This window comes from Solanum tuberosum, unplaced genomic scaffold (assembly GCF_000226075.1).
Source record: "Solanum tuberosum cultivar DM 1-3 516 R44 unplaced genomic scaffold, SolTub_3.0 scf00149, whole genome shotgun sequence".
NCBI classification, from domain to species: domain Eukaryota; kingdom Viridiplantae; phylum Streptophyta; class Magnoliopsida; order Solanales; family Solanaceae; genus Solanum; species Solanum tuberosum.
Genome location: NW_006239072.1, coordinates 430,208 through 443,537, shown reverse-complemented (window position 1 = coordinate 443,537; position 13,330 = coordinate 430,208). Strand labels below are relative to the sequence as shown.

The 13,330-nt window shown below is 35.1% G+C and overlaps 2 protein-coding genes across 2 annotated transcripts; both read right to left on the bottom strand.

Annotated features, from left to right (window-relative positions):
• Window positions 1-1,040: 1,040 nt before the first annotated feature.
• Window positions 1,041-6,982, bottom strand: LOC102606219 (RNA-binding protein 25-like). Its single transcript, XM_006352574.2, has 12 exons — window positions 6,901-6,982; window positions 5,911-6,525; window positions 5,767-5,800; window positions 4,686-4,765; window positions 4,008-4,067; window positions 3,643-3,753; window positions 3,447-3,527; window positions 3,290-3,355; window positions 2,282-2,618; window positions 1,976-2,088; window positions 1,576-1,606; window positions 1,041-1,419 (listed from the first exon to the last, which is right to left on the bottom strand). Exons 2-12 carry the CDS (start codon window positions 6,463-6,465, stop codon window positions 1,262-1,264), a joined length of 1,626 nt encoding a protein of 541 aa, XP_006352636.1. The 5' UTR covers window positions 6,466-6,525; window positions 6,901-6,982; the 3' UTR covers window positions 1,041-1,261.
• Window positions 6,983-7,914: 932 nt separating this feature from the next.
• Window positions 7,915-11,828, bottom strand: KCO1B (K+ channel protein). The gene is given in 3 exon segments (NM_001288128.1): window positions 7,915-8,515; window positions 8,657-9,585; window positions 11,728-11,828. Coding segments are annotated over 2 exon segments (1,050 nt in total). The 5' UTR covers window positions 9,556-9,585; window positions 11,728-11,828; the 3' UTR covers window positions 7,915-8,364.
• Window positions 11,829-13,330: the final 1,502 nt, after the last annotated feature.

The following is a 13,330-nucleotide window of genomic DNA, read 5'->3' as shown; positions in this document are numbered from 1 at the left end:
TTTAAAATAGGGCCGAGTCCGACGGGTCGGGTTTTTATCGATTTGCTGCCCAAGTTTTAACCAAATTTGGTATAAATTAACTTTTCTTATAAAATCAGAGGTCTCGGGTTCGAGCCCTGAGTATGGAAAAAATCTTGTTGAGAGCGTCACCTCCGAATGGACCCTGCAGAGCGCGATCCAAATTTAATCAGAGCTCCAATGTGAGCTCCGGACACCGAGTGTGAAACCAAAAAATAATAATAATAATAATAAATTGAAATTAAGAAGAGTAGAGATAGAAAGACACAAAGTAATAGTAGTAGAAATTTTCCTTTATTATTGTATGTTTTTTTACTTCTTGTTGTTGTTTCATATTACAAGAGGGGATATATATATATATATAGGTTATAAAACTTGGCCACAAAGTATTTTACTTGGACACAAAGTATATTGTGTGGACATCCATTTTACAATAACTTACAAATTTTAAATAAATTTGATTTCCTGAATTATTCGTCCAATATTTTTGTTTTTCTTAATTTTTTCTTAAATTCGCATTGGAAGAATCATATCTCACAACCAAATATAACAACAGATAAATTGAATTCGCTATATTAATACTCACTTCTTCATTTAAGAACAAGACTTGACATGTAATTTCAGAAATCTAATCCAGAGACAAGAGTAGTTAACATATATTCCTTTCTGCAGATGAAGGAATGTAAATCTACATCACTAGTATATTGAATAGAATCAAATGACTCATTGGCTTACAAATTCCACTAGAGGATTCATATACCCGACCCCAACTTAATTCGGATTGAGGCACAGTAGTTGTACAATGGCTAAGATAGTCTCAAATGAGTGTTACTTACAACACTAGCATTTAGGGATCGTTTTATAGAGAGAATAAGAAGAATATTGAATAAAGTGTATTAGTAATGTTGTGATTATTTATGTTGGCTTTGTTTTTTTATCAGATGTTAGGAATAATACATGTATTAGTTATACATAGGTTGAAAGCACAACGACCCCTTTATAGTACATGAAAAGATCAGTGCTTCCAAGAAGAAAAAAGACTACAAATGCTGTTTACACAGTAAGCTGAAATCCAGCATTAAAAACCAGACATTTCTAGTTCCATGACTTACTAGCCAGTGAGTTGAACAACAAGGTGAAACACTATCAATAAACTACACCCGTTCGAGATCATTATGGAACAGTATTCAGACATTAACCGAGAGACGATATAGGCTACCTTTCCTTGGTATGTTCTATGCTTTCAAGCCTCTACACCTTGGACAGAAGGCTGTTTTTCATCTTCAGCATTTTCTTCCTCGTCCTCTTCATCAGCCTCATCGACTAGCCTAGTGAGCTCATCCTGGATCATATTCTTCACAGATATCTTTCTGGGTGTAAGATCTGTATCATACCGCTTGGCTGGAAAAAAGACAAACTAATCAGTTGGATTTCCAGAATTGTATTACCATGGCCTCGCAGAGGATGTAATATCAAGTTTTTAAACTTTTAACTTGGTCAAAACCGCGTACTTTGTATGACCAAAGAACAGAAAAACCGTTTTTCCAGGACACTTACCAAGTATTTGCACAATGTCGGTAAAGGTGGCCTGCAGCATAAACAAATGATGTTAGCCACATAGGAACATAAATTTTGGAATATCAATACCTATTCTGGGAACTATGATAACCAAAATGTGAAGGACGAAGAGCACCATCTTGAAATGGTCTAAGAAACATGTCCTCTGTTTTTTCTCTTTTGAACGGGATAATGGTTGTCCTGGCCCAACTTGCATGCGGTTCAACTATTCCACTGGGTACCTACTACCTCTCACCATTGATATTGAGTCACTCTACCCACCAAAGCTTAGGCAGATGGGAAATGGAACATCTAAACAGGGATTTGACAATCGAAATCTACTATTAAGGAGAGAAACAGAAGCGCGATAAAAGTACAGAACTCAAAGTTCATTCCTCACCGTGTTAAAGTCAACTTCTTTTAGAACTTCACAAATCGCACTTCTGAGTTCATCATCACTTGGCTTCAATTTATCTGCTTTCTTATGGCCCTTTCCATTCGGAACTTTTTTCCCTGCACAATCAGATAAGCTAATAAAGAAAGGATTTAAGCAAAAAAAATATACAAAAACAAAGAAAACAATTTCAGATGGATACACAACACACATAACGAAGAAATTTATGAAGATACTCATATACAAATCATTGATCATCTTGACGAGAATTTTTGAGAGTACACTCAAATGGGAGTAAACAATGATTCTCACCAGTGTTGTCTTTTGAACTAGGCTTCTTTGGTGTAGATGAATTTCCCTTAACTACTTCAGTAGTTTTCTTCTTTGAATGCACTTTTGGATTTGCATCATTGTTATCATTTTTCTTTGAGCTTTTTGATGAATTTGAAGGTGTTTTCTTGGTTTTAACTTCTCCGGCAGATTCCTTCTTTGATGATTTATTTGAACTTCGCTTATGCTTCTTCTTGTCCTTCTCGGATCCTTCTTCAGATTTACCGTCTTTCTCCTCACTTTTAGTTTGTTTTGACATCTCGTCATCTGATCTCTCCTGGTCGTCTTTTGGTTCATGCGTTTTCTTCTTCTTGTGACTCTGCAGAACATACCAGACACAGAGATCATGATAGGAAAAGTTCCCACAAACACAATTACATGGTTGGTGAGTCTCCTTTTTTCTTCTAGATTTTCTCTGGTTTATGTTTAAAATTTGATTCCTTGAGCCAGGGGTCAATTGGAAACAACCTATGTACCTGCCAAGGTAGGAGGGGTAAGGTCTGGACACTCTACCCTCCCAGACCCCACTTGTGGGACTATACAGGGTATGTTGTTGTTGTCTATTTAAAATTTGAAAGAATGAAACAACCTCAAACGCGAAAAGCTAAATACACCATTTAAGGGTTCACAAAATCCCAATACCCAAACACTTCCCATACTAGACAGTGAATAATGTCAGATAAATATGGCATGTGTCCTGGCATGAAAGATTTTGTACTCTCGTCCCCAGATCAAAACTCAGTGGGAGCTTCAGAGAGAAAACCATTTAGATCAGCAGAATTACGTTCACAAAAGTGATTGACAACTTCAATACCAGTAAGCCGGATAACGTGATTTCACATCTCAAATCTCAAGGGTGTAAACCTAAGTGCAGTAAATGGAAGGTTGTGTCTCAAATTTAGTAAGTTCAAACAGGTTAGAACAATTTCACTAGTCCATGTTTCCTTGCAATCAAGTCAAGTTTCAAATGTTAATAAGAAAGAGTGATACCTTAGTTGAACCTTCCAAACTACCAATTGTTGATGAAGGATTCTTTTTCTTCTTTCCTTTACTTGACTGTTCAATGCACCAGGGGAGAATAAGCATGCTGTACAACTGGAAGAAGTCACAAATATTTCATTGCAATCAAAAAGGTCGTGCAACCAACCTGTTCATTTTCAGCAAGCAACTCAGATGTCGTAGGATGAGGAGCATCTAAAAAATCCATCAACTGTGATTCTAAATCTTCCTGAAACATATAACATAGAATTAGTTGAGAATCTTTTAAGATAAGTCACGAACACACAGAAGAAATAACTAATGACATATAAAGATTAATATGCTGTGGTAATATATGAAGACACCTTTCTTGATGTATCCTCGTCAACAGGTATATCTAGTACATCACATAATTCCAACAGCTTCTCTTTGACACACTTGTCAAGCTTTTCTTTTACTTTCATCTTTTGTTTTTCCTGCAAAAAAAGTTTAGTCTAAGGCTCTGAGCTCAAGAATTTTCGGATCATTATCAATGAAAATTACCCAAATTAGATTAAGAGCCCAACAATTAGACAATGAACAAGATATACAGGCAGCCTCGCATGAGAAAGCAATGGCCAATGAGAAATTTTATAGTCAAATCTTCTCTATCCCAACCTGCCATACCCACACCTGGCATAAACCAAAAAAGGAAGAGTTCACTCTCTTAAAAATGAGACTCATTGATTACCTCATTTTCATGCCACACAAAGCCGGAAAACTGTGAAATATTACTCTTGAATTGAGCTGCCTGCAAAGGAAAAGAACTATAAACACAAAGTATCAACAGAAAGAAAGTGAAGAAGAAATAGAGAGGAAATAGCATATTGTCTTTAAGCATTCTTGAAGATGTTTCTTAATTCCATGAGTCGGGACTTGGGGAGCAAGTGATCCAATACGAATACTGAAAACAAAACATTACATTAGAAATGCAAAGTTATATGACAAAACCAAACGAGCCATAAGAGTTAATTCCAACCAAAATTGGAAACTGGAAACATATGGTTGTCTAAAATAGCACACATTTGATAATATATAAAGATAATTACGGTCCAATACTTTTGGGTAATCTAATTAACAAAATAGTCAGTAAATATATATATATATATAAATATAGATAGAGCTCAGGATTACATAAGTTGACCCTAAAATGAGATCATAGCTTCCTCCTTCTTTCAAATACCTGTTGAGGTACTTACAGAAGAGAAATCAATAGCAACACCAAGACACCTTTCCTTTGTCAGGAAGTGGGAATTAAGAATGCAAGGCATATAATCCAGCATGTCAACCAGAACACCACTGGTAAGCAGAAAACAGTACAATAAAGAGAAACCAATCAACAGCAATAAGCTATAAATCAACATGTCACCTTTCCTCGTCGTCCAAAGAGAATATTGTGTAGCAATTTGAGAGTGTCATCAGTCTTCCTTTTGGATAATTTGTATGCCACTGATACATAATATTTTGAATCAACACATTATAGGAAAAACAATAGAAACACACAAAAGAAAATGGAAACTCACAGACTAGCAAAACCAACGCTAGATACAACAAAGAACTTGGGTAACAAAGTCTCGGGGACTAGGACCCCCCCAATTACCACATTCTCAAACACGAGGGGACAAATGAAACTGTGATTCAAAGGAAAATATATTCAAGTGAGAGGGGTAACAAAGCCAAGATTAAATCAAATACGTATGCTGTAGAATGCACACATGCAGAAAAGAAGGTAATAGAACAAAAGTCACAAGTCAGATCAGGATTCATGCAGATCAGAGGGTACCACTAGATAAGTTGTATGGAGATATAACTTAAACGAGAACAAGATAAAAGCAATGTAGGTAGTGGTCTATCTTTCGTCACATTTTAACATATTGAACTACTATTTAACTCATTTTTCCCTTTTTCCTCCTCTACTTGATGGGAAACGAACCCCAACAAAAGCAAACATCTCACTGAGCCAAACTTGCAACACATAGCGCGCGTAAGATACTTCCTATACCAATTATATTTGGTCATAATCACAGTCATATCAATTTGAACAAATATAAATGGTATGCCTCAATTTTTTTCACTACTATTTGTTTTTTATGATCCAAGTGAAGCTCCATCTAATAAAACAATAGAAACTGGGAGAAGCAGCTCATATGAGTTATATGTTTTTCGTTTTCTTGTAGTTTCTTACTGTACATCACAACCCACCATATTTTTCAGTCCCAGCAATCAACTTGGAGGACAGGTTGGTTCATGTTGGTTAACCCTGGTAAGTTAATAGTCATGTGCTAAATCAAGAACAAACAACTAGAAAGTAAGATTGTACAGCGTGCATAAGAAAAAGCAAAGCAGAAATAAAATCTCCAACTGATATCTATCTTAAGATCTATATCCTGCGGGATATGTGACCATTTCAAAGAATGCATGTTTAATCAGTGGACTAGTAAGTAATATACCATTCGGAATATCTTGCAGTGCAGTTCCACGACCCTGCAAACAAGATGGATCATAAAATTAATTTCATAAACAATCATAAATTTGCAGTCCGGACCCAAATCATAAAAGGATAAAGACAACAAAGTTGCACTGGTATCTTGGACCTTTTCAATATAGATTTCCTTGGTGAGTTCTCCTTCAATAGATGCAACCAGCCTTTCAACAGATTTGCGTTGGCGTACAGGGCGTACAATTGTTGGAGCCAGAGGTGTTTTAGGCTTCAGTTCCTTCTTGTCCTCCACTTTCCTTTTCCTCTTCCGATCTTTCTTCTGAGCCCTACTCTTAGATTTATCACTCTCCTTTGATCCTTTCTCAATGGCATGATCTTCAGGGCTTTCTTTTTTCTCTTTCTGTACTTTGGCTACATCTTCAACCATCTCTTTGTCATTATCTGGTATTTCAGCAGTTTCTTCTTCCATCACTTCAAACTTAGTTTCTTTCTTCTCTTCTCCTCCTTTGCTTTCTTTTACCTCTTCTTCGTCTATATCCATGTTCTCAATATCCCTTTCATCAGCCTCTTTGCTCTCTTCTTCTACTTCCTTCAACTCATCCTTTTCAGCATTCTTCTCTATAAAGGCTTCACTCTTATCTTCCACTGCCACATTGTTGTCAGCAGATACCTCAGCCAATTCAGTGACACTATCCCCCTCCTCTCCCATAACTAAACTTCAACTCTAACAGGTCAAAACAAAACCCTTGAGCACACAGCTGAAGATAATCTGCATATAACAATGTCAAGTCATGAGCTTGAAGAATCCAACATGCAAATAATGCACTCAACATGTTGTCATTACCTCCAACTTTGCACCAACAAATGAACCCCAAAAACAATCCTCACCATTAAAGAGCTTCATGAAAATCCTCTCTACATTATTCACTACGTTAAATTAGCCTTCAACTACCCCACCCCCACCCCATCCAAAAAAAACAGCTGACACACAAAATTCATTATTAAAATCAATAAAGAACCCTAAACTGCAAAAAAAAAAAATTTAAAAATCCAATCTTTTTACCATAATCAAACAACCCAACATCAAGAATGTAAATTTTCAGCTAAAAATTTGCATGTAATTAATAAAAATTTAAGTACTTACAGGGAACTTTGAGAGCTAAGTTTGCTGCGTTCTATTGCTACTCTCCCTCTCCTCACTGAAGTGAATCTATTCTTTCTTGTTTTCTCTCAAACAGCCACAGCATTTGCCATTTTATATTTATGTAGAATTTTTATTTATTTTTTGGCTTTGTTGTAAAAAAAATTTAAAAATTTAAATTTATTTTATTCTATACTTAATAAAATAGTATTTAAACTCACACATGTCTATTTCTCATTTTTTGAACACAACCTCGAAAAACCTTTTGTATCGTTCGTAAACTTTGTGTCAGGTCAAATAAAATAACAATAAGTATGTTGACCACGTTAGGATCTTCTTTTTTAGCCTATTTCAGAAAGAAAATTAGCATCTTTTTTATATTAAAAATAATGTAATTTAAAACTTGTTACATTAGTGTCTAGTGATATACTACAGAAATACTATATTAGTTCCTTTTTATTTGCCAATATATATATCATCCAATCATCTTTAAAAATAATTAATTTTGACTAATACATTTTTCTTTTGCTTAATCCAAACATGTTATAGAAAAATTACTAACCAATAGCCATTTAACTATTTTTTTCATCCCAATATATTTCATACTCCAAATTTGCAATGCTTGAAGTATTTATCCTTGTGTCAACCACCAATACAAACTTCATCAGTTGCCCATCACATTGCACTAGACGTTTCAAGAGGCGAATCCAAAATTTAAACTTGATATATATGTATCCGCATAAAAATAATGGATTCAGAGAAGAGCTGCATCTGCCATTTATCACGTTGCACCAATCATATCACAAAACTATACATATATTTCAGAATATAATCCAGTGTAGTTCATATTTATGTTCCTTCTGCAGATGAAGGAATGTAATCCCACGAGGTGGGGTTTGGGGAGGGTAGAGAATGTACGCAGACCTTATCCCTACCTCATGGAGGTAGAGAGGCTGTTTTCGAATGACCCTCAGCTCAAGTAACACATAGCGAAGGAATGCTATAACATATCTCAAATTGGTAAATTTACATCACTTGTATTTTGAACATCAAATAGCTCAGTTGGCTTACAAGTTCCACCAGACAAAGGCGCTACGCGATTTCTGTAAACAATCTTTCAGGAGAAACACAATTCAGAGTACAATTTCTGAGTTGAGTAGCCTACTCCACCAGCAAAGCCACAATAACTGTACTTTTTAGTATAATTATTAACACTGCATGTACATGGTGCATTCTATGAAGTGGATAGAGTGAAATCACTCGGGAGCTAAATCAGGACGGAAATGACTGAAATACATGTGCAAAAGCACTCAAGACACAAGGAAATAGCGTTCAAGATTTAGATAGGAGTCTGCAAGTGTGGTAAAGAATGTACTCGTCCCAGGAAAACTCTCAGAAGCTCGTGGAAACAGTGTGACACGGGAGCTGAAGATGGAGTTTTACGTAGCACTGCAGTTGCATTCCAATTCAAGATGATTGGGCAAGTGACAAATCTGTGGTTGACAAAGTTCCAGACTGATCAACATCAAGACATTCAAACTCATCCAACAAGAGTGATACGTCGTCTTGGGTGATCTTTCCCATCTCCTTAAGTTTATATACCACAAATTCAGCAGCTCTTTGCATATGAAAAGTGAAGAGAAATTAGAATAATTTGAACTAGCAACAGAGTAGAATAAAAGAGAAATAAGCAATTGGTTGACAGATTCAACGAGTTAATTATTGGTAGCAGGGGTTGAAGTTTTATAGTATAACTTACCCTACAATCCTATCGTTATCAAGATCAGCAACTTCCAAGTCCACATTTGTCATCTTTCTCGAAAGAACCCACTGCACCAGCTCCTTCTGTTTCCTTTCTGTGTTAAATTCAGCTACATAAAGGAAGAACTGAGCCAAACAAAGGGTGCTGGTCAAAATCCAGAATATAGCAAAAATACGCCCCGCTTTAGTTGAGAAACTTTTGTCTCCATATCCTAGAGTTGTGATGGTAGAACAGACACAATAAAAGGCATCAATGGTACTTAACTTTTCTACCTCGGCAAGGAACACCGTTCCAACAACTATTAGCACCACAAGAGTGGCTGTTATGACGAAGCACTTGTACCTCACTTTGTTGGTTTCAATTTCCTCTAGAATAACACTCGGGCCAACTTTATCACGCATATGCAATGCTTTGATTAATAGGGTTTCCTGTTTCTCCACTAGGTAGTCTGCTCCTTTACTTAGAACCATTCCAACAAGTGCCATCCCGGAGAAAACAAAGAAAGAAGCAAGCAGTTTAGCAGTTGCGCTGTTAGGCACAAGGTCCCCGTATCCAACAGTGGTCATTGTTACCACACAGAAGTAAACAGAATCGAGTACTCCATTTACTTTCTTTCCCTGGATTTGGTTCTGAACAAAGTAAAAGCACGTGGTACCAATTGTCAAGTATATAACCAAGTAAAGAATGACTTTCCTAAAACTCGGATGTAATTTATCCAATATTGACTCGTAACGTGGGAGTGATTGGTCGTCCTTTATGTCATTCATTTCTCCAGGAACAAATTCCGGCATAGGAGCACTTTTAAGTCGACGAAGTCTTCTTCTCCTTGAATCAACATTTTGAAGGGTTTTAGGCAGCTGGTCTAATAAGGGCTGATTTATGTTGCTGCCCGCCATTCCAAGCAAAATCAACTGCCTCTAGAGACCCTGAGAGAAATTAACGATAAGAATGTTGAAGTCCTCTAAGCTCACTAATTAATCGCAACGAATTGGGGCTTTTTGTCAGAGAAGCTCAAATTTTAAGCCACAAGAAACTAACAAGACTAACAACAACAACAAAACCCAATGTAATCCCACAAGTGAGGTTCATAGAGGGTAGTGTGTACGCAGACCATACCCCTACCTTGAGAAGGTAGAGAGGTTGTTTTCGGTAGACATTGGGCTAAAAACTACCAAGATTGTAACATTATAATAATAAGACAATGTTGTCACTTTCTTCATACACTAGAATTGCGCCAATTTAAGACAATTTAGTTTTTAATGCGTGAAGTAACTAGAATACTGGATGGATCTGACATACACGCATAAAACTGTAATGAACTTGTCAGCATACTACTTCAGCAAAAGCTATGGTTTTCAGTACATGATACCACACAATTATAATGTAACTTATGCTGGCATCATGAAGCCTATGATAACTTATGTATGAGATCATCATCGATGCTCTGGCTAGCAAATAGTTTCTGGCATAATTTACCAGTCGGATCTTCCTACGTATTACATCCTTATCAACTAATTCTAGGATATAGAGGTAGCGTTTGATCAAGTCAATGTCAATATTAATCATAAAGTCTAACTAAAACTCGAAGAACTCCAGGTTTTCCTCATCTAGCTAGTTCTAGGTAAGATAGCGGATTCAGGATTTGAAGCTTATAGATTCGGGATACTAATCCTTTGAAGTTACTAGGTTCTAAATTTATAAATTGTGCAAAATACATGGACTTTCAGGATTGAGCCAAAGTTGGTGGATTCTGCCGAACCCAAACCATAAATAGTTCATCCACCCTCGGGTTTCATGATGGCGGGAACCGAATGGAGACAACAACAGTGAAGGAAACTAAAACAAATAAATATAGAAGTAAGCCCCTAAAGTGAATTCAAATAGAAAAAAATAAGGTGTAAGAACCAAATTACTCCTTATTTAGAATCAAAGAAGAACCATTATACATTATACACACAATTTCACAAGCTAGAGTAAATGGGTTTAGAGTGAGTAGAGTTATACGTTATACACACAACTTTTTAAAAAAAAAAATGTTTTTTGTAACGGTGATGCCCAAGCCAACTTACACACAGCTCAATTATTCCACCAGATACCTACTAACTCCCACCAGCATCAACATTGGGTTACTCTACAAGAGGCGAATTAAGAACTTGAACTTTATGGGTTTGAGCTCGAAATTCTACCACAACCCATTTGATTTAATGGGTTCGAAATCTATTATTTGTATTTTATAATAAATGTTTTAACACATATACAAAGGTCAAAGCTAATTCCTCTTCTACATCCACCCTTGATTTACTCTGCTCACCAAGTCTTAGACAGATTGGAAGAAATCAAATACTATATAGATGGTTTATCCAAAAGCATTTCTCATTTATATTGCTTGGACATTTCAAAAATAATGTCAGGGTGTGTCGGATCCTTCAAAAGCTATGCAATTTTCCGAGTGTCCAAGCAACATAGGCCGATTAAGAACTTGAACTTTATAGATTCGAGTTCAAAATTCTACCCCTACCCATTTGATTTACCAGATTCAAAATCTATTATTTGTACTTTATAATAAAAAATTTAATGTATATACAAGGTCTAAGCTAATATATATCCTACATCCACCCCGGATTTACTCTGCTCACCAAGTCTAAGGCAGATTGGAAGAAATTTGGATCATTTCTAGATTTGTGCATGTCATCCTTGCGCAGGGACTATGCTAATCTTCTCTGTATTATTCCAATTTTATCGATGTTCCCGAAGGGACTCAAATACTATGTGATTTCGATTTCTCATTCATGTTGCTCGGACTCTTCAAAAATACTGTCTCCTCCAAAACAAAAACAAAACTATGCAATTTTTTTTGAGTATCCAAGCAACATAGTTTCTCATAATGTAGATCCACCTTCTTTCACAAATCAAAAAAACAAGTTATTCAGCTATAACTTGCTGCAGAATTTCAGCAAACTTATCCAAAAAAAAATTAAAATAGTAATGTAAAGTCAAACACTCAAAACTACAACACTGAGCATAGATCTACGCAACAAAAAAGAAAAAAAATCATTAGTGTGAATTACCTGGAGAAAAAAGTTATTAACTCTGTTGAAACATGTGCTTCTTTAGTGAAATTGAATGAATATCTTGAATCTTCTTAACAGTAAACTGTACATTCGATTTCTTCGTCAAAAAGAAGTACAGATTCACATTTAGTAAGTATAAGAATATCAGATATTCGTAGAGTAATCTGCTGTTGCTTTCAAGCTTCGTTGACAATTTTAATGGCGATTATCATTGCCTCATTATTTTGTTACTCCCTCCGTCCCATTTTACAGGCACTTTTCATTCACGGTAAGTTTTTCATAAATTCTTTTAATATTTTCAATTATCAATCATTGTGACTTATAATACTTTTTACGTAGTTTACAAATATATAAATTTTATTTCAAAAAAATTGAAAATTTCATACGCAAATTTCCGATCAAAGTTAAATTGTTTGACTCTCAAAAAATGAAAAGTGTCACATAAATTGGGACAAAAGAGTATAATATAACAAATTTAGATGTAGACATTTTGAATTAAATAAACTTGTCAAAGAAAGAAAGAAGCTGGCAAAGTGGTCCCACTCGTTCGTTATCCGCGTTAGAGTTCGATTATATTCGGACAAGGGGACTCAAATCTAATACCTCTTAATAGGATGAAGGAGTACTTACAACTATATCACGATCCTTGTTGGTGAGTGTCTTGCTTTCCTTTGTTTTTATTGTTTTGATTATTACTCTCTCCGTTCAATAATAGTTGTCCACTTTACGAAATTAATGGATAATGTTACACTTGGTTCCTAATTTATCCTTATAATTAATTATAGATCACTTTCCTATTACATTTTTCAAGACATCGTATTTATTATATTCAAAAGGTGATATAGTAAAATTACTCTTCTATTTATAATTTCTTAAGAAGGGTACAAAATCAATAGTGGACAAGTATTATTGGATAGAAGGAGTACAATATTTTGTTGTTATTATTTTCGTATTACTTTACTACTATATATTTTTTCACTATCATTTTTCTTTTTTATTATTACTTTAATTTATTGTATTTGAATCGATGATTTTTCGAAAGCAACTTCTCTATCTACACGATTTTTCGAAAGCAACTTCTTTAAGTGATTTCATTGACATGTTATTGTTTTTGTTACCTTAAGTATTAGAGTAAAACAAGTCCAATAACTCATTTAGCAATAAAAATTAATATTAAATGTGAAGTGAATAAAAACAATATTCATCCACGTGAAAAGCTAATAAAAATATTGTAGCTTGTCCATCTTAAAATATTTGTGTTGTATTTTAGAATAGAATAGATGGAGTTAACGTTATTTGGAGCAACTCGTCCATTTGTGAGCGAAATGTTCATTTTTTTATCTGTAATTTTAGGGAGAAACTTTTTAAATATGTAGTACATATAAGGGGTCGTTTGGTAGAGAGTATTAGGAGAAATAGTCCAAGTATTATGTGTGGTATTATTTAGTACTATGTTTGGTAAGAATTTTGGGTTTATGTATAATCAATTCATGAATTAGTTATACACCATACATGGTATTATAGGGTGGATAACTAATACCTTCCATTTGGTGGTATTAATTCTAATACCATGGGACTAATCTAGGTAAAGACAAAAATA